This window comes from Colletes gigas, unplaced genomic scaffold, assembly GCF_013123115.1.
Source record: "Colletes gigas isolate AHSC1104 unplaced genomic scaffold, ASM1312311v1 Colletes_gigas_Sc00012, whole genome shotgun sequence".
NCBI classification, from domain to species: domain Eukaryota; kingdom Metazoa; phylum Arthropoda; class Insecta; order Hymenoptera; family Colletidae; genus Colletes; species Colletes gigas.
This window is the reverse complement of record NW_025106641.1, coordinates 4,834,316-4,856,445: the sequence shown is the minus strand read 5'-3', so window position 1 is coordinate 4,856,445 and position 22,130 is coordinate 4,834,316. Positions and strand designations below refer to the sequence as shown.

The 22,130-nt window shown below is 46.4% G+C and overlaps 1 protein-coding gene across 1 annotated transcript in view; it reads right to left on the bottom strand.

Annotated features, from left to right (window-relative positions):
• Window positions 1-22,130, bottom strand: part of LOC122398936 (nephrin-like) — a 234,443-nt gene that overhangs the window by 97,316 nt on the left and 114,997 nt on the right. The window contains exon 2 of the mRNA XM_043399206.1: window positions 3,386-3,597. Within this exon, the coding sequence (XP_043255141.1) occupies window positions 3,386-3,597 (212 nt within the window). The remainder of the gene's footprint in view (window positions 1-3,385; window positions 3,598-22,130) is intronic.

Sequence of the window (22,130 nt, the reverse complement as noted above, 5' to 3'; positions counted from 1 at the left end):
GGGAAGAGCACGATATGAAAGAAAGGGAAATGACCGATAAAAAGGTGGGCCGTCGCTGCGGAAGGACGCCGGTTACGAGGGAAAATCTAGTGGACGGACGCAATCTAGGAACTCTTGGGAACCAATCTCCTCTGATGAAAATACCTCGCTCAAAGCGGACGGGTTTTCCAGCCGGGGCCAATTTCTTTCGTGACTCCTTTTTGGAATATCGCGCTCGCGGCCGCGTACTTTCCTACGTTTGCCCCGCACTGGCAGCTTCGAAAATTTCCCCTCGGAACTAAACAGGACTGCATTTATAAAATGCACGCGATATTACTACTTCGTTCGTTAGGCGGACGATACAATGTCTGGAGAATATGGTGGGATCCTTTGGCATTTTTTTAAATTTTTAAACTGAAGGTATGTGCTCGAGATTAGTCTCTAGATTTTCTTCCGATAGAGGACGTCCAATTTGCTATTGAAATGCACCTTTTAACATGTTGGTTGTCCACGAAATCGAAACTTTGTTTTTAGACAATTGACTTATTTTTACAACCTGGTTAAAATTCAATAGTCCCGCCTAGATTGATTTTTTTTTACCATCCGATCTTGAGAATTGATTTTCTGTAGCTCCTCAGTGAAAAATCGTGTCACCCATACGCGGTTGACGTGGCAGTGGATGTGTTAAGTTGACGCGTAACGAAGAAAAATGAACAACGAAAGCAACGTTCGGAGAACGCATCGGGGTCGAGTTAAACCGCGTTTTGCGATACGGCCATTAATTTTCCGCGGGTATTGCCTGGAAGGTTTTTCGCGAGACGGGGGTTTGTCGCGGAATTCGCGCGTAGAGGGGCACGCGCGCGACAAACGCGCGGGAAAAGCCGAACAGATAAAGATCGAGCAATTCCACGTTAGCCCGGAGGTCTTGCTGGAACCTGCACTGCGACATTTATGCCGTTTCTCACCCTCTGCTTTCACCTTTTCCTGCCTCTTTTCCGTCGTTATCCATTCCCCTCCTTTTCTACGGCGCTTCCTTTTCATTCGCCGTCTCCGTTCCTCGCACGGTTCGCCTTCTAACCTCGAACCACGACGGGTTAGGAACGAAAGAAGGTTCGGGATTGCCGGCGAAGATGGATTCCGGTATCGAAGGATCGAAGCCAGGATTTTCCAGGTTATATTCCCGCCGCGAGCTATACGGGATATCCCGAGGAGATTCGAACGTACTACGCCACCGACTGCTTTGAAGAGCATCCATGAAAGTTACACCCTCCTCGTGGACTTTATGATCGACTGCAGCCGCGGCTACGTACGCGTAGACGTTACCCATGTACAGAATTTACTCCGAGGATCATTTATTTATTCGATTAACCGTGGATAAACACTCGAGGGTACGGGGGATCTTCGAGTCCAAACGCTTACGTGTTAGTGCCAGCAAACATCGATGTTTAATATCTTCATCAGGGACCTTCCCAAAAACCCCTAACGTATATCTAGCAATTTTTGCTGACGACACAGCGATCTATACATCACTCTGGAACCCCGCTCGAGTCGCCAAATACCAGAACCACTTGACGATTTCGTCGCGAAACGGAAAATCACGCTCCACCCCCCAATATGTAAGAGTGACGCGGTAATATTCGATATAAAGAAAATCGTATATCCATCTTCGCTAAAAATAGAAAACAATTTCGTGCCTGCTATACAGGAATTGGGATTTAAAAAATATTCAGGAAAAGTCCATTCTTGGTAGAAAATTGAAAATTCCTTTTGTACGCGTCGCGTGCAAGATCTATCAATTCTCGTGTCAAAATATCCCTAAATAAGTTTCTTCGAATCATCCATAGTAGAATCTTTCCAACCAGACGTTGTTACGATCGATCGAGGTCAAACTCTACCATCTCGGAATATCCTGGAGATCGTAAATTTTAGAACGGCTATATCCTCGGCCACAATAGACTCGGAGCTATTATATAATAATCAGAGCCTCGATTCGATTTAGAAACCAGACATTTTAATTAGCTCGCCGGAGTGCAAAGTCCCGAATCTCGACGATCGAGGCTCGACCGTCGGTGTCTCGTCGTCCCGTTTTCTTCGTAAGTCTTTAACTCGCGATCACGTTCGCAGGATTAAGCGGAAAAGCGTAAACAGCCGTCTAGCCGGTCGGTCCACGTGGCCGGGTCGTCGCGACGGAGGACCGGGATCAGGGGGTCGCGCGTCTTCGATTGGCTCATGCATTTTTCAACAGTCGCCATTTGTTTGATCAGACTTAGCGCCCGCTGAGAACTGCACTTTTCGTTCGACGTTCGGTAGTGACGTCGACCCGACGACGCTTGGCGTCTGGCAAGTTGAGCGTGTGTTTGCCCCTCCCCGTTGGAATGCCTCGTCGAGCGAAAGGATGCTAACGCGTTGGCTGCAAGGAGTCCTCCGATCAACCTTTCGCCCCATTCTTGCCAAAGTATCCATCCTAACGCAGGGATTTTAGCTGGCCCAGCCAGATTGAAATTGAACCACTCTTACTCGTGCCTTTCGATAAAAGATAACGCGTCTTATAGCATAGAAGGGCTTGGAAGAACATCGAGAATTGCAACAGTAGAATCTATTTATTTTGATTCGAATGAAAAATAGCGAAGTTCTCTTCGACGGATTCGTGGCTAGTAAAGTTAGTCTGGACGCGAAATATGTTAGAAAAACACGATTGTTGCTAGGTTTGTAGGTATCGTTGCTCTCGAAGACGACGGAACGACCGTCCATCGATTTTTTCAGCCTGGCGCTCATCCGCCTCCGCCTGCGAAGAGGCTAATACGCCGTTCGAGGGTCCTTTTCAGCTAGCTGCTAAATTTGTTTGACACCAGAAATTACGGCGCGCTTTTCAGGGCCTCGTAATAGCGTTGCTTTGATCTTGATTAAACTCTTCCGGCGCTCGTTTATTTTCCTTTTCGGGGATCTTCGGTCGCAACCATAGTTCTCCTACTATATAGTCACAATACCCTCCTGGGATTCCAAAATTTACTAGGCTCGGATAAAATATTTGATTTTTTAAGTTTCTCAGATTCAAAAAAAATCTTATGTGGTTATTGGGGCCTCCCACAATAATTCTTCATTATTTCTCAAATGCTTTAAAGGAAAATTGATTTCCATTCACTAATTTGATAAAGCTCATAATTTGAGAAAGAGTAAAACAATTCAGTTGAAATTGAGAGTCTATTTGAAGGGTTAAGGACAAAATTCTAAAGCTTGAGAGGATTATAGATCCTCAATTTAAAGTTCTAAAATTCAAGCTGAGTCCTGAATTCATTGAGGATGCGAGAAATAGGTAAAAAATTGAGTCTTGTAGTAGATGTGTAACAAAAATGTTTTATTGAGGCGTTGCTTCGAAAGAATAGTTGACGAAGGCGATGGGACTCACCGATGACGGTGAGGTTGTATCGAAAGCTGCGTGTCTGGCCCTTCCGGAAGTCGACCCTGCACCTGTAGGTGGCGGCGTCGTGCCTCTTGATGTCTTCGATGACGAGGACCGCGGGGCTGGGGAACGCGGTCCGGAAATACGCTCGAGGCCCGAACACGGTGGAGTCCGACGCGTGGTGGGCTTTGGTGACCGGTTTCTCTCGGGCGTCGATTCTGAAACAGACGGGAAAAATCGTCCAGGGTCAATAAAGAGGCCAGTGACGCTTGTTTACCGGCTGTAATTGTCGTCGACTGGGAACAATGGGCGACACCCGGGCGCTCCTCGTCCAGCCAGGAAACGACAATTGGAATTTATCGAAAGGTCGCACAGTAACTGGTTAACGTAATATAAATGTAATTCGCCAGTTACCGGACCTCGGTAAATACGCGATAGTTCGAACGCTCGGAACGTTATTACGCTACGTGGACAGTTTGTTTATTTGCCACGCGAACGACATTCGACAGGCGAATCTTATATGCGACTGCAAATCCTATCACGATTTAACGTCACGAAATATTTTCGTTTCGTTTACTCATTATACTCCCCCATCGTGACAGCCACTCTTTGCATAATAATACAGTGACGGTGCATGAACTATAGCACCACCGAAATTTGTTACTGTATTGGACTTTTAAGTTTTATCCCTTTTATTCTTGCCATAATTGTCAATATCGCCCAGAAAGTTCTACACAACTTTCGACTATCCTTGGGAGAAATTTTAATGGGAAACTCTAGGGGCCAAAAATTCGAGGAGATGCTGAAATTTTTCGGCGAAATTAAAAAATTTCAAAACGTTCTAAAAAAAATATTTTCGGTTTCAGGGGTCAATTACAATCACTTTTGGTCAATAGACATACCACCGAAATCCTACGCACTTTCGAGTAAAAAATTCCTTACCGAAAATGTGATGTCTGACCATACATTGATATGTTTCACTGAAATTTTCCGGCGAAAAAAAATGTTTTCAAATCGTTTTAAAAAAATTATTTCTAGCTAGGGGGGTTAATTACAATCAATTTTGGTCAATAGACATAACCTCGAAATCCTATCCATTTTCGAGAAAAAAATTCAGGAAGGTGGACAAATTTTTCGACAAACTTAAAAAATTTCAAATCGTTCTAAAAAAATTCTTTTTAGATGCAGGAGTCAATTACAATCATTTTTGGTGAATACACATACTCCCGAAATCCTACGTACTTTCGAGGAAAAAAATTCTTTACCGAAAATATACGAAAGACAATTTTCTTGCATTACAGCTCATAATTCCGAAACATCGAAGAAATTGGGTGGTGGTACAGCTATCCACCGCACTGTGTAAACCTATCCTATAACAATCGAAGCGTTGGGGGTTCGGAAATCCCGCTAATTCGACTCGAAAACGCACGATTAAAAATACAAAGAGGCGAACGAAACTTTATCGTTTAATCGTTCGCGAAGTTTCGCTTTTCTCCGTGGCCCTTTTTCCCCTCCTCTCCTGGCTCTGTGGAAAGCACGTTTGATGAGAAGCGACCAGAGTCTCGAGGAGAGCGGAAAGAGATACTCGATACCATTGCTCGCATTCCCGGGGACTTCCGTGGAAACTTCTTGCTATCCCGCTTTGTCTTTGTCGTTCCCGATTCCTCGGCCTTCCCTGTTCCCCGGGACTCGGTCCTTGTTTTTTCTTCGACCGGGACGCTCGACTCGCGCCCGGGGAATCTCAAGAATTCACGGAACGGGCCGCGGTATTCGATATGTATGTAGGAAACGATCGCAATTTCCGGCCAATGAAATTCGAGACTGTGCGCGCGGCCGGAGGTTTCGTCGAGAGGGACGCAGGACCGGAGAAGCGTGCCCCGAGAACTCCCTCTCGTCCCGACTCGTCGTTATTGCTCGTCCGCTGGAGAATATCATTATTTCGAATCGATGGAATAATTATCCCGCAACGACCGGCCGGCCAGAGATAACGCAATTAAATCGTGCCCCCATTATCCGATATTTTGTGCACCAGTACCTCCCGTTTGCGGTTTCGAAGAAAAACTACCGCGCCAATGCACCATCGTGCACCAAAATGGAACGTACAATGAAACGTTCCAACTGTCCAGGTTGCAAATTAAATTTCACTTTAATAAAATACTTAAACACTTAAAAATAATATCAAGATGTTAAATTACGCGAGAGGTGCTTTTTGGGCTCGGTGTTCCAAGTTTTTAAACAACCGGACATCGTCTTGGTGCGCGCGGATATTTCCCCAGGAACGAGTACGCGGGCATAAAAAGGATTTATTTCCACGAGGATCGCGCCAGAGCTCGAAACCTCGTGTTCGGCCAGCGAAACGTTTCCCTACTCAGAGTATCGATTCTGTTCCGCGCGATAACAGAGCGCAACAATACCTCCCGGACCGTCGACAATGTTCCCCTCGAAACGAAAACAGCAACACACTTTTCCGTAACACTATCGTGTCCAGCTACGAGCGTCATTTGTCTCGTTCTGCAGGCCAGTGTTGATTCTATCCCCGACCGAGCACCTCTTCCACTCGCCTTTCCTAACAAAACGACACCTCGCGTGGACAACAATAGGTACATCGCGACGTCACAACGTTCTTATTCTTCGACCGCACAATGCCTCCTCCGAGAACCGTCCGTGTGGCCAGAAATTTATGGACTATCTTGTTCGAGCGAGTCGGTGAAAAATCCGAATGCATTTTTAAGTAGATCGCGTTACGGTGTTTCGACGAAATTTGCTTTCATTGCTGGCTGCTTCTACTTGCGTTTGCAATCATTTACGAAGAGCAAACATACTCTCTGTAGCATCTGTCAACTGATCCCAAAGTGGAATTAGTAATCACTAGTCAGACATGTTGCACATTTCGTGCTAAAATGCAGGCGCGTCCAAATTTTCCAGGGTTTTTAACGATTCGTAGATCGTGGCGAATCGCTCCAATTAATATTTCATCTTCGAGAAGGTTTTGTATGGCGTGCGAACGACGAGCTAGAACCGCGAAATAATTAACGGAAGTAACGAGTGAATATCTCGGCAACTATTTATCAAATTTTATCCGCGCACGCGTTCGAGATCCGTCTGGTCGTTCAGTTCTCGTCAGAAATCTCGCAATTACGTCGGGGCTAGTAGCCGTTGGATGCTTCGTTTCTCGAATTCAACGAAAGTTTCGCATACTTGCGCGGAAGCGACGTTAAACCGCGGCGCAGGGAAATTCTGCCCTGTGATATTCATTAACGAACGCCGCCGCTAAAAACGTCTGGATCGGTGCCCGTGTTATGGCGGACGATAAAAAAAAAAAAAGAGAACCGAGAAGTGCGGCGAAAAAAAAAGAAGAAAAATGTCACGTGAAATACTGTTATGGAACGAAGGTTTAATGCGCCATAATTATGTAGCATTAGCCGGCTGCCATATAATGCGCCCGCGGCCCGTAATTACTTGGTCTTGCGATTCTTTGTACTTACGACTCCGTCGTTAACGAATAGTCAGTTGTTCAATCGATGCTCAGAAGCTCCACAAAATTGAAGACATCGTTAACGCGTACGAATTTTCGGAAATAAAAATATAATAAATGATCGAGCAAAGTTTCGTTGGGGCTCGATCACCGTAGCTTCCTCTCGTTGCAAAGGAAAGCGCAGAGGGGGATTGGACGAGCTCGACTCGCGTCTCGGTATTCAAGTTTCCCGAGGAAACAATCGGAAACGTCGACCGGTCTTTGTACGGTCGAGGGAATCGCGAGAAATTTAAAAGTTCTTTGCCCGCGTAGCCCCCGAAGTTCCGTCGAGCAAAGCTGCTTTCGGTCGCGGGCAGCTCGAAATTGCAAAACATCGACGTTAAATCGTCGGAATTCAATCCGACGGGGTTCATTAATTGTCGGCGGACCGGCTCCCTGCGGAAACTTTCTCGGACTTCGGAGCGAATTGAATCGCCGTTCCGTCTTGTCGAAAGCGCGGCTCCGTTTCGTCCGTTAAAACGCTCGAATCGGAGGCAAACGTTGCGCAGAATTTTGTTATTCGAAACAACATTGATTCCACGCAACCGGCGGAAGTAGATGGACGAATAGATTCATTGGACACAAAGTAGCAACGTGTTTCAAAGGTGCAACAATGGTCGGGTTTAGGGAACCGTGACGAGCGCTTTTTGCAAAACGAGAAATACTTTTTCCCCCGTGTTACGTACGTTGAAACGTCGGGAAATGCAATTACAATTTTCTCTGTTCCCAGTATCGCTAATTAAATCTTTCGGAAAATTCGTAGGCGATAGTGTTCCGTGCAAAATTGTTTAAATTAAATTGCGAGTCGGGGGATTGAATAGGGGATCACTTTTAGCAGTAATAGTAGTTCTATGTATAATCTGTGTTTTGATGTAAATATCAATCGGGGGCTGTCAGTCGACGAATTTGAAGGAGTATCGTGGCGCAAAGGGCGGATTTGTTGGAGTATTTTAATGGAGTAGCGCGCGTTTTTCACGCGAATTATTATTTTACCCAGCGTCGAGTAGTCGATAAATCTTCGCTGGCCGGATTTCTCGCGGCGTATCCGCGAAACCGGGTGGAACGCGCGTACGTGCACGCGTTATAAATATCAAAACCCGTACGGCTGCCGCGACAAATCGACTTCCACTCGTCGAGTATGCTTCTCCTCTTTCTGGAGTTTCGCAGAAATAGCACGGTGGGATTTCCTCGACGGCTTGGACGACGCTGATAGACACAGAACGAATATAGGGGCCTGGAAACCGCAATGTCGGATCAACGGTAGACACCCTTCACTTAATTTGGAAATTCGTTAATATATTTATTCAACCGTACTATAATAAACCCCCATCGAGCACAAATATCTTCCGACGTGGCTCTCAAAACCCACCTAATCCCTTTCAGACTGTGCACGATCGAGTTTGGCTAACATGTCCGACCTATGGTCGATATTTCTACTTGAATTTATCTTTATCGACACCGACGGACGGATTCCTGTTGCAAATAGTTAGAAGATAGTAATATCGATGGCAAACGGATAGCACCTAGTGTGTATGAACACAAACACGAGTAGGATCGGCGAGCAATGAACAGACACGTTGGACAAATCGTAGCAAATTGCACGCGTGACAGATGAATTTCAGAATTGATTTTTTCGAATCGCTTGCACGAGTTTTATCGCTTTCGGTTTATTTTTACACGATGTACGATTTGCACGGGCATTTTCGATCGCGTGTAAATCAAATTTGATGGGGAATATTTATCCTGTTTCCCGCGGTTCCTACGATAGCTATTTAAAATCGTGAAAATTCTCGTTCCATCGATGGAATTCGAGTCGAATATTTCGTTGAAAAAATAGCGTAGAGCCTGTAAGTCGACGGGATCGAGGGGATGGAGACTCCGTCTCGGGAAGTCCGTATCTTTCTTTGGTTCTCGTAGACACCGACCTCCGAGAGGGTCGTCGAGGATCCTGGAGGCTCGATCCACGTCGACGCGCCACCGAGTAATACGGAATCGATGTCTGTTTTATGAAACGTTTTATCTCGCCGCGCAGCCCGTTTTCCAATATTTCGCCCCGTTCTCGCTCCAGCACCTTCGCGACCTATTCCTTCGACCCCTGCGTCTTCGATCGGGGTTGCTTTCCCCCCCGTTGCACGTCACCCTTCCTCCAGCACGACCCTTTCCTCGTAAAAATGATACACGTCCACCAGGCAAAGGGTAAACAGCGACGAGTCCGCGTTCCACCGCGAGGGTTTTTCTTGTTAATTAAGTTCCACGTCTACTTTGCAGCCGATGGGTTTCCCTGGAAACCGAACGATAACGAACGGTCCGCGGTAACAAAGTTATCAATCGGTCGGTTAGCAAGATTCTTAATTCGTCGGTCGTTTTAAACGAAACGGCGGCCGTTCTTGTTTCCCCTTACCCCCTTTTCTCTTTTTTCCCATTCTTCGCGGAACTTTTTCCACGACGGTTATTCGAGAAAGTCGATGCCGCGGAAGGAAGTTCGGACGAGCAACCGACGAGAAGTTTTCCCCGGGAGTCTGTCTCGTTGTCAATTATAAACCCTTCGTCTCGCAAGGGCGAACCTCCGGGTATTACCCAGCGAGACGCGATCCATTTTCCATGCCGCGTTGCGTAATTACAAGAAACGCGTGGACGATATTTCCTTCGGGTTGCTTTTTTTTCCCCCTCCCCCTTCCTTTTACCCTGTCGTTTGTTTTCTACTCTTTTTTTTCTCTTTCTTTTAGTATTTTGCCCCGTTTACGTTGCTTTCCACCCGCAAGCTTTACCGTGGCGCCCGCGTTCTGCTTCTTTTTACCCGAGCACTCCGCGGTTCCCCGGCGGTTCGCGTTCTCCTCGTAAAAATGATGCATGTCCTCCAGGCAAAAGATAAATAGCAACGAAATAAATGGAGACCATCCACCATTTACTACGTTCACCCCCCATCCCCTCAAGGATATTGTATATCTGTTTATTTACGCGTTAATTTCGCGGCGGTCTCGTTACGTTGTTCTTTGACCAGGCGTCTTCGAGGCTCGAGAATTTATGCGTTGACTGTCAAACTTTGATTTTATACGATTGTAAACTACGTGAATTAAAATTTGTCACTTGTTTCCGTCATCTGAAATTCATGAATTCTGTTCAAATTTGTTTCTTTTAAGGGGGGAGACTCGTGTGAAATGGGAAAATGAGAGGAGATATTTGACAATTTTTTTTACAGCACAAGGGTCTGCTGAAACTTTTCGCCACTTTTCACGAATTTTCTGTAACATTTCAAGATAGTAGTATTTTTTTTTCGTTATGTTTTATCGACTTTGGATGAAGTAATAAATGATCAAAGGGAATACTGCACGCCGACCAACACCGTCGATATAAGGAATTATTATTTCATCCAAAGTCGATAAAACGTAACGAAAAAAAAATGTATCTATCTCGAAATGTTAAAGAATATATATGAAAAGTGGCGGATAGTTTCGTTAAACCGTTGTGCTGTAAAAAAATTGTCAAATATCACCTGTCACCCTTATATGGATGACGTGTGTCTAAATAAATTAATTTAAAGACGCAGAATAAAATCTCGACACCATCTTGGTTCCAATAAAACTAACACTCCACAAATATTTTTAACAAAAGTCTAACTCGTAACATCGAATTAATTCCAAGGTGCGGAATAGACTGTTTCCCGCAAAAGTAAATCATTCAAGATTCGCGAGGAACCATCGAAGGGTAAGAGACGAAGGTCGTAAACCACTTTGATGGTCGTAAAAAAAATGCAAAAATGATTAGAGGGGCGGGCGATTAAAAATTCCGGTGCGGCGATTTCCAGTCCGTTAGAGCGGCCACGCGGTTTTTTCCTTCCCCGGGTTTCGGCGCGGCGCTTTCATTTTTTATTCCCTCCCTGGAAAGTCGGCCGCGTAAAAATGATAAACGGTCGGGACGGGTAAAATAACAACGGGAATATGGGGTACGTACACACTCGTCATCCACGGTGTGTCACTATCGTCGCGGCTACGCGCTTGTTGCGCCCGGGACCGCCGAGTAAAACCGCGGAAACTGACACGCTTTGGCCGATTTCGTTTCTGCGGACCGACCGCGCGTTTTACCCGTTCAACGTACGCCCCCGCGCGTAACCGAACGCCCCGATATCTAGCCGAGAACGCAAATTCAAGGGTTGTGGGGGTTGGGTTCGACGCTACTCGATATCGTCCGTTGCTCGTAGGTGTTACCGAGTTCCAAGCCTGGTCGAGTTTTATTTACAAATTTCACCTTCCGCCGGTGACAAACGAAATTCCGTTGCCTCTGATTTAGAAATAAAATCCAATTTGCGTATCATTTGCTCGAAAATTAATTAAATTTAACGGGGGGAAGGAACTCTCGAAACGTGCCTGAATTTTGGAGGAGAAGAGTTAATCTTGGACGGAGAGTGTCTTTTACGAGGGTTGTAAAGCAGAGAGCCTCGCGACGAGTTAATTAGTATGTTCAGTGTTCAGTTTGCCGGAATATAGTTTTTCCTGTTAACCAAAAGGCCTGTAACCGGTTCGTCAAAGTGATGTAATTGCTACGAAATACCCTGTCAGCCGATCTCCGTTAATAAAGCCCTTTCGCGCAGCCAATCGCATTCGAAGCTCTACACGAGCATCATCGCGTTACGAACACTGGGAAACGCGATAAAAAAATTGTCACGCTAACGCTTCATCGTTTGTCATTATACGAACAGGCGGGTCGGGGATTTTTTATTTTGACTGAATTACATCGGACAGGGGTGGTTTTTCGAGAGTATTTCAAACTTTAATCGGTGTTATTTGTAATATAAAATTTCCGCCCAAAATTTTTTGATTTCGAACTAGTGTAGTTGAATCAACGACGGGTCAAAGCCTAATTGCGATACGTTGAAACATCCCCGCGTAATCCATAGTTCCACGATGAATTTCGTAGAACAAAGTTCGTTTCTGCTTTCTGCAATCAGCGTAGCCCAGTTTCGCCGCGTTTCCATTATATTACATTAATATGTAATCGAGATAGCGTATCGGTGTCGTCCCACGACGAGCCATTTCTAGCCGCGTCTAGAGTTTCGTCGACGCTTGCTTCAACCCCTGGCTTCGAAACTTCATTTCTAGAAAATACAGTACGATGGATCTTTCAAATTATTCGAAATATTTTTTTGATCATCACAATTGGCTAGAAGCCTTAGTGATGTAAATCCAAATCCTTCACACTGGATTCGAAACCTTCAAGCTGTCTTCTAGTTATCATCGAGATCGATTTACTTCTAAGTTCATACTCTGCCAAGAAATGACGAAACTTTTGTTTGTCACTTAGCAAAGCGTTTCGAATCATAATGGTGCAAGTCGTTAATTATATTATCTCGTTATGGTTCCCTGTTCTTGGAAGACTCTCTCGTCCACGTGGGGCTATGTAGCCGTAAGTAACGTCAGAGTTCAGAGGGCAGCGGTGCGGATCAACGGGTGGGAGCACTCGGCCGGCAGTAGTACGTCACAGATAGCGTCAGCCGCAACTACGTGTGCCCCGTTCCGATATGTCTGACTGCGTGTCGTTATTTCTACTGAAATCCGTCGCGCCGTCCGTGGACCAGGACTACGGGGAGCGCGTGCACGCGCACGCGGACCCCCGGAAATATTCACCGAAACCAACTTCCATTTCGACGAGACTCATTGTCGCCGACAGCACGGACGGCGAAAACAAATAGCAATCGTTGGGAATACGCGTTAACGTATACAAACGTTCTCGTCATCCCTGCCTCCACGAAATGCTCTCCGCGCTCGGACTCGAATTTCGATCGTGGCTCGCGATAATGAAAAAAAAATCCACGTACTCCCCCTTTCCCTTTCTTCATCCACAGAGCATCGTCTTTGTTAAACACTCGCGGCAGGATTAAAAAATTAATTTGAGTAATAATTTTAATTTATAAAATATGGCCTTAGTGTTCTTCAAGAAATCGTTCTATGATAATAATGCGCATTAATAACTAGAATATTCCAATATTGCCTTTTGGGACACTTTGAACCGCGTCCAGTGTGATTGTTCTTGTCTATCGGAAATGGACGCGCCTGGTAGCTTTTACGATCGGTTTTTAATCCCGAAGTCGACGGGGTAGAGTTTCGCGAGCCATGAAAAGCAGCGAGACGGGGGTCCGTGTCGGTAAAATTAATTCGGGGCCCGTGAAACCGTTCGTTCGTCGGGTGTCTCGAGCGTTTTACGTCGCGAAAAGCTGCGCTTATGGGAGGATACGGTGCCTCTATAACAGGCGCGAATTCGTTCTCCGCCGCGACAGGCTGCCACGTCGTGTCGCATTAACGTCGAACTTTCCACGTCGGAAGTTTAACCCGATTCGGTACCGTTCCGCCTTATCGGCGCGCTTAAATCTCACCCCCTCTCGATTTTTGCGCTCGTAATCGTGCTCGTAATACGCTGCCACGTTATGAACCGATGCGGCGCGCGAGACGTTCGCTTTTTTTTTTTCTCTTCTACCCCACGAATCCCGTTCGTTCCTTCGTTTCGATCTTCGATCAATCTTTCACCGGGAGCTTGGGGCAATCGTGCTTGATTATCAGAATCTGAATTTTTCAATTAGAAATAGTAATTTCTGAGATTGCAAAAGTTATCGAAACACATGTAGCGTGTCGTCGCGAGAAGTCGACGAGTGAAAGGAACGCGGGTCCGATTGGTCCCCCGCTCCAGTCTAGAGACCAATGGTGACTTGTCCAACTTGTCGTAGACGCACAGTGAAACCAGAAAACTGAATTCTCGAGTCGAGACGAATTTTAGCAAACAATTACCACGCACAGTACTGATTATTATGATTCGTTTCGAAGTTGTTTGACGAGCCCCGGAGCCACGATGCGTCTTTGTCGTCGGAGCGTACGTCGTCTGATTATGTCCCGCGTTTGCTCCTAAGCATGCAATTAAGAGCGTTCGGTCGGAATCTGCGTCGGAAGTTTCGCGTTCGACGAACGTATCGGAGCATTGCGGCGGCTCGCACGCACCGGGTATTTACGCGGAATCGCGTGCACGCGTGCAGCCCCGTCTACAGAGAGAAATAACAATATGGTGGGGTTCGCGGGAGCGTAGACGCAGGCTGCGCGCGTACGTAGCCGAGAGGTCGACGGTATCGCGTCGTACCACTGCGGTTTGACTGTGTCTCGAGCCATCCTCTTGTTCCTCATCAACCCTCTGCCACCCTCCCCCGCCTCCTCAGCATCCGTTTGTTGCCGGCGTCTACGGAGAAATTCCGGAGTAACTCGAGCCTGGGATCGCGTCGCGAGTATTCCATTACACGAAAAACCGGTCTTCTTGCTGCGACGAGAGGAGCGCTCGCGAAAGGAAAGCTCGTAAATTGAATCCCGGGGGCTGCTCTCGGCGGAAAGCTCGACGACACTCGGGTAAAATATGGGTTTGTCCTTTGACGAGTACGCCGATAAGGTACGCGCGATTGTCACGCCGGGAGGAAAGTTTCATCGCGCGATCGCTACTTCCCGTTATCGCGGTATTACGTCGTCGCGCGTAGAAATGCCTCCCGGGCAGACGATACCTTTACCACCCGGTCTCTCGCCACTTTCCTGTAATTTTCAAAGGGTCGAGGTGTCGATATCCCCGCGTCCCCGTCGCGTACTCGTAAAAAATTGATCGAGTCCGATGCAACTCGAACGATCCCGTCGCGAGGACAAATTTCCTTGTTCCCTTTGGCGACGCGTACCTTCGAAACGGATCGCTTTCGAAGAATTCCCGGGATTCCTGGCGGCTCGATAACGCCTGTCCTTAGAGTCCCTCGGTCTGATAATTCCGAGTCGATAACGAAATTCAATATTTCCACGGTAATGGCCGAGCCGGGTGGCGATGGTAATGCGGTGCAATTCGCTCGCTCGGGGGCCCGTGTTAATATTTAGGGTTACTGCCCGCGAGCACGCCAACCGAGTGCATCACGCACTACCCTCCAACCCTTGCCCCGCCGACCCTCTTTCCATGTTTACCGCATCGTAGCTTTTTCGAGCTTTCAGCCGTTCCCCGAATTATTCAGCGTCGCCTCTGCGCGATAGATCTGCTCCCAGAAAAAAGAAAACGCCCCTAAAATCTTGGCTTTTTACCTTAACCCTCGTTGGAATTGTTCAAAATCCCAAATTCAAGATTTAAATCACGTTTTGTAGCAGGGCAATAACAGCTTTAGGTTTCCAATTTATCTGTTTATTTACGAAACTTGAAAAATTATTTTCTGCTTCCCCAAACAATCTAAAAGGAAAGAATCTCAAATCTTGGCTTCTTCCCTAACTCTCGTTGAAATTTAAAATTCTAAATCCAACGATTTTTAAGATTTAAATCGCGTTTTGTAGCAGGGCGATGATACTCTGCTTCTCTAAATTATCCAAATCAGAACTCACGAAATGTTTCTCACAACAAATGCTGAGCACATTACAGTACACTGTGTGTTTCTCTAGTGATTCCTCCGATAACACGAGAAAAGAAATTCTAATTGACGGAATTCTATATCGTAAAATTCACCCGTCGTTAACGTGTTAATAAAAAGGAAATCTTTTCACGAAGAATTCCGCGGTGTTCGAGGAAAGGTCATCTTTGGCCCGGCGAGATAAAAGGCTAGATCGTTCGGCAACGACTAGGACAATTACCGAGGGATTGGAATTTAAATTCGACGAGGCTGTCGAAAAGCGAGGGTCTAGTTAATATATCACTTTTTTCACCGGCGGTGGCCCCGGCGCGTCACGGAGCTTTGTTTTCACGGCTAAACATTGTTATGCAGATGGGACCAGACGGCATTGTTGTTCGAGTAGACCTCCGCGCGCAGCCATGAAGCTATTCTCATGATAATTTTCGAGGATTATTTTTCGTAATTTCTCATGGAATACGTTGAACATCCCTTTCGCCGGTTCCTACGGTTTAAAAAACGAGAACCCCCCGTCTACCCCTCGCCCCGGCGCGCAACGTCCGCGGTAACATTTTTATATCTCTGCTCGCCCCCGCGGTCGTTTAATTTATTTCGTACAAACTGCCTTATGTTCATTAGCATTGCGGATGAAATCGCCACCAGCCAGGGGGAAACACCGATATTTCGTTTTCGATCGAATTCTTCGAGATCCGCGTATTTGCTATCCAAACTAACATTTTTTCACCGCTACGTCGAATCGTTTTCACAGTAAAAAAGATTGCTTGGAAGCCTGTTCCGCGAGGTTTTCTTCCGTTAAATATTTTAGGCTTCCACGAGCCCGAGTTCCGATAGACGATACCGAAGGCTTCCGGGTCCACGGAGGAAATTGTTCCGTCGTGTCGCCAACATTGCGGCTTCGCAGAGGATCGAATGACACACCGATACGGTCAAATGATACACATATCACTGTGTCATCCGATCCCTAACGAACCTCCCTCGTGCAGTATCGACGAACCGTCGGGAGCATTTTGTTCCAAGAACGCAGCTGACGATCGATCCCGACGAATAATTTCGCTTCAATTCTATCTCGTGAAAGGAACTCTGATTCAAAGGGTGGTTTCGCGCGTTCGAAGATCTCCAGGATCGCCCCGTACGTCGGATGATAATTACACCGGGATCCCGCGATCGAATGTTTTTTTTAAACGTTTTCCCGGTCTCGTTAAACACGCGGCGCTAATAACGACGCCCGGGGCGTTTGAGCGACGCAAATAACGCCGGGTGCGTTGTTTTCCGAAGACTTTAAATTTCACGGCTCCCCTCTTTCTCGTACGTTTCGCCCGGCCGGGAGAACCCTTTCAACGATTCAAACCCTCTCGGAGGTTAAACGCTCGAAATTACTCGGCGGGAACGGAGCGTTGGTATACAAGCACGACGTGTCAGTATATTAAAACCTATTTACATGCGGGCGGAGGAAGGTTGCGCGGACCAATTCGCTTAAATTGTGTTCCTCCAATCCACTCGGGAGAGTTACACCCACGTACGTCGCGTATACCCGGCCCCGGTGAGAATTTTACCGGCGCGTAACGCTGAAATCGCGAATTTAAATCCACGGTTTTCCCCACCCGCGGAGCCCGTCGATGCAAACTTCCGCCGGCTCTCGGGGATGTCTCGACTCCGTATTCCGCCCCTCCCTCTCTGACATCTTTTGTGCCAGGAACAGTTTCTTCCTACGGTAATTCCCCTTAAAGTTGTTACTCGATCGGGACCGAGTCGTAACAACTAGAGCACCGTTTCCCCTTGTGGACGATAGAGCAGGTGCGTGGAAGTCGCCAGAGTCTCGAGGAGGGTGTTAAAGCGGGCGCAAACTTTAGGGCGACGACGTTTGGACGAGTTAGGGCCGTTGACAATGTACCACGATCGCTCAAACGCTCCTATTCCGTGTGTTTCTTCATATTTCAAGACCTCGTGTAAATACGAGAATATTACAGTAGATCGAAATGGGGTAGTTTTGTACGAGTTTAGTTTTTTTTTATTTCGAGCCCGTGACAATGTTGCGTGTCTGAAAAGGGAGAATCGATAGCAAAACCGGGCCCGTTGGGAGACTCTTGACAAGGCCTGCGATTTCGTTCCAGTTTCACCGATATTTTTGTACCGTTTCGATGGCGGATGCCGAGTGAAACTTCAAAGTCAAATTGCACGCGCGTTGGGATCTCAATCATCGACGGACGAGTGTCTAAAAAATGCTCGATCGCAGACGACTAAGATCGCGCTTGGGACTCGTGTTCACCGGAATACTCGCACGCGCAATGACAAGTGTAAACAATTTTATTTTCATTAGTGGTTGATGGTCGATCGTGGGCACGTGCCTTATCGCTTTAGCCTGGGATCATCGTAGCAGAGTAGCTCGCGTTGAATAAACATAAACAGTGGGCGGGGATGATTGCGAAACTTTAAAACGAATAATCATTGCACATTCTTTTTACGACAAGCGTTTCTCGCGTGAGAATCCATTTTTGTAGCTTATTAGAATTTTTATTTTCGCGATAGTCGATAACACGCTAGCGGTCGGTAAGTGTTGACAGCGACTAGGTCGGTAAAGCGTTGAAAACAACTCGACGCGAAACGGGTCGGTAAAATCGTCGTCGTTGATGAGAATTGAACAAAATTCTGACGCTTTTCATATAATTTCGTATCGCGTTGTCGGTCTCCGGAGTAAGGGTGGAATTCCGGGCAGCCGGGAACAACGATTAACGAGCTCTCCGTCTCGAGAGGGACGTTTGCAGCTCGCGGCGACCGGTCCGTGGGCAAAGAGGCTGCATTTGCCGGGCGAAGACGCGTTGCAGCTGGCTTCGGCCTCGATTAAAGGGACCGGAGGCTTAATTCGGGAGGAACGGAGCCACGGCGCGCGATAACAGAGACGCTAAATTCGAGGATGCGCCGCCCCGACGTGTGCCATTGAGCGTTTACGTCCGGTATTATCGCATTACCGGCGACGTATCTTCGAGAGCCGACTACCAGCATCGGCCCGGACGATCTAGCCCGGTCCTTGAAGAAAATCGACGAATTCTGGCAGACCCTAGGCCCGGGGAACGAACGGGAAAGGCCGCGAACGCGACAATTCGAGCAGAGTTCACGAGTTTGTCTGAAGTACGATTAAAGGGCCCTCCTGGAGACTCGCACGGTCGAAGGGAGCCTCGAGCGTGATAACAGAGACGTTTGACCGTGCCATGTTCGTCGTCGATCGATGAGCAACCGAATACCTTCACGCTCCGTCGGCTGCGTTACGTAAATTGTTGTAATTACGCGCGTGCGTAACTTGCACCTTCCCGCGACCTTATTACACACGGTCTTTGATGAATTCACGCACGTCGAGGGACGCGAGGGTCGCTAAACGGGTCCCTCGTTCACCTAGATTTGTGAACAAGACGCTTTTCGGGTATTCTTTGTTTCTCGAATTGTATATACTTCCTCGATAGGGGTAATTATCATCTCTGCTTAACCCTTTACCGACCGGTAGCCTGTCAATCCACTCTTTGTTGTCGACACTTACCGACCGGTAGGCGGTATTACCGACTGTCATGAAAATAAAAAATGTTCCTAGATTTCAGTCGGTAAAGCAGAAAAATTGTATATTCCGCTTTGTCGATTTACTTTCGTACGCTCGTTTCGAGTAATTTACGACGCCTTATATCTGGAGGAGTGCTCGAGAAAGGCACACCCAGCGTCCGAGACAAAGTATTTTCAGAATCTTCCGAAAGTAATTGCGTTCGTTACGGATGGAACGTGCTCCATTAGCGTGTGCACGGCCGCTTCGGTACATAAGTCGGCGTACATGGATTCCGGCGGGGGGATCCTTATTTACATGCAAATGTAAAAACGCCCGAGTCAGGTTGCTGGCTCATTCTTGCACGGAGTCTGGCGCCGTTGGCCACCTTCCGGGTCCGGAGGAACGGAGAAAGAGGGATACTCGACGCTGGTTTCGCGATGGAAACGAAACAGGTGCAACGGGAACGCACGGTAACGAGAATCGATAATGGGGCTCGAAACGAAATCGTGCCTTCGTGACGGGATTCGAACCCCGGGCTTGACTTCTATCAGTCACCCGTCCACCGACCCGGGATACGATTCCAATCGAAAAGGGAGATAAATCGGACAACGATGCCTCGAACGAGATTCTTTTGACACCGTGATTCGTTCTTTGAACACCAGAGATACCCCACCGGAAACAGGCTACGCCCTTTGCGACACCGTAAACGAACAGCGCCTCTTCCAAAGCGATTTCGGTTGCTCAAAGTCGACTTTACTCGTTTGCCACTGATTAGCTGTAAATTACAAGCTAACAATCTAGTTGTGGAAGGCGGGAACAATACTATAAATATAATGGTTACTCGAACTGGTAATCCTGGGTCGAAGATTCGTGTTATATCTTCGTAAGTTCGTTTGATTCTGGATTTATGTACGTTTTGTTATCTCCGCTAAAGTCGCTAAAGAGTATCAATTCGTTCCTGATCTCTCTTTATAAGGAAAGCTATGCACCGACAGGCAACTGTAAACTCGTGATATCTACTCGCAGGGCGAGCCCCGGGAGTGCCTAAATCTGCGCGATTTGCATATCGCGAGTGTGGTCGTGGATGTGGCGTAAGTCACACGTGCCTTTGCGGATTATGGTGGGGAACAGTTTACAGGCGGAAGCTATTATCGCGCGTGTTTCGCCGAGAGAAGTATCAATTAAACGTAGAAAATGAGAGTTGTCTTTGGCGGATAGCAACCAGCTATTTTACCACGATTGTTCCGGTTTCCTCTGGCTCGATCGGAAGTAGGACTCGAGCATCGATCGAGGCGGAGTCGGGATTGGGTAATATTCGAAACGAAATAAAAAGTTTATCGCAATTAAGCGAAGCCCGGAACGGGCACGGGAAGAACAGTTTTCTCCGTATCAAAGGGCGAAACGGAATTATCTCGACGGATCGGCGTGTATCCGAGCAATCGGATTCACGCAAGGATTGATCGAGCTGCGAACCGAAGGCTGTTAGGCAAGAACGGAAACGAGCACGTAAAAGTCGTTGAAAATCGATGGAGCGGGGTCAGTCGAGACTCCGGGATTAAAGAGAGCTTTTAAAAGCTCCACCCAGCTCGTCTCCCCCCCGACAAACGTTTTTACATTCTGCTGTTTTACGTCGAATAATTCGGCCTTAATGTATTCTCGTTGAGCGATGCGCCCGCCGGCCGTAAACGCGTCCCGACGGTTCCTGCGAATCGAATGTCGCCAGCAGCAATTCAATTACTATATTATGACGATTCGAAACGCGGGAATCGCGCAGATACAAGCCATCAAAGCGCCCGACCGCTGAATGTTTGGCTACGATTAACCACCGCTTTACCATAATTCGGCAAGGAGGATAAAGAGTCCCTCCAACCAGCCAATTCCAACGCCATTTGCAAATCGGTTCACAAATGTAACTAACTTAATATTTTGACAAATTTTAATGGGGGATTCTGGAGGCCGGCTTCGTTAAAATGTTATTAACAGAATTAAATTAAAAAATTTCAAATCATTCACGGAAAAAATTATTTTCGGTTGCGGGGGTCAATTACAATCACTTTTGGTCAAGAGACATACCATCGAAATCCTACGCGTTTTCGAGAAAAAAATTCCTTACCGAAAATGTGATGTCTGACCATACGTTGATATGTTTCACTGAAATTTTTCGGCGAAAAAAAAATTTTTTCAAATCGTTCTAAAAAAATTATTTCTAGCTAGGGGGGTTAATTACAATCAATTTTGGTCAATAGACATAACCTCGAAATCCTATCCATTTTCGAGAAAAAAATTCAGGAAGGTGAGCAAATTTTCGACAAAATTAAAAAATTTCAAATCGTTCTAAAAAAATTCTTTTTAGATGCAGGAGTCAATTACAATCATTTTTGTTGAATACACGTACCCCCGAAATCCTACGTACTTTCGAGAAAAAAATTCTTTGCTTTTTAACGAAGCCTCAATCAACAAATTGCTACTCTTGATTTTCATCTTATTTTGGCCTCTAGAATCTCCCATTAAAATTTTTCCCAGAGTTGGCTGAACACCCTGTATATCTGTTCTTGCAAGGGAAAATTATATTTTCAAAAAACACGGAGTAATTAATTCTGTTCGATGTTTAATTCTTCGTAATAATATAGATATTTTAACAAGCAAATAAGAGGATCGAATATTTCGATAGCACAGGCGTATTTTGGGAATATTAATCCTTTTCCCTTTTAAATAAATGGCACGAACACGTTGTTGATACACTCGAAGTTGCAGGTTTTCATGCAATTTTTTTAATATTTTTTTTTTTTAATTGGTTTCATTTGCCACCGCAACAATGGCGTGTGCGATGTCGGGTTGTAGTCGTGCGTAGATTGAAAGCAGAGATACACGGATCACGTTGGACCACGTACAAATTCATCTATACACGGTTCAAATGTACCATGGCCCTTTTTCATGCCGAGGATTAGTTTGGCTATAGATGCGAGCTCCGTTATTGAGCACAGTATACAAACGTGTAATATTTTATTTTCCATAAAGTCCGTCGATTAATTCACGGTACTTGCAGCCGACCCGGTTGGTGTTAATAATAAAATCTGGGTCGAAGTTTGTTGCAAACTCTGACGCGGGCGGTTGGCGGTTGTAAATGGAAATCGGTGGAAAAAATAAAATATTCGGTCGAATCCAGCCCGCGATTTTATCAAGATAAATTAGCAGACCCTATTTCTGGTAGAAACCGATCAATCACGGTGGTATCGCGAACTAAATACAATTCGGGAAACATTTTAAGCGAATAGCTTTTTTTTGTTTCGGTTAAGTTTGGCGCGACGGTGCAGCT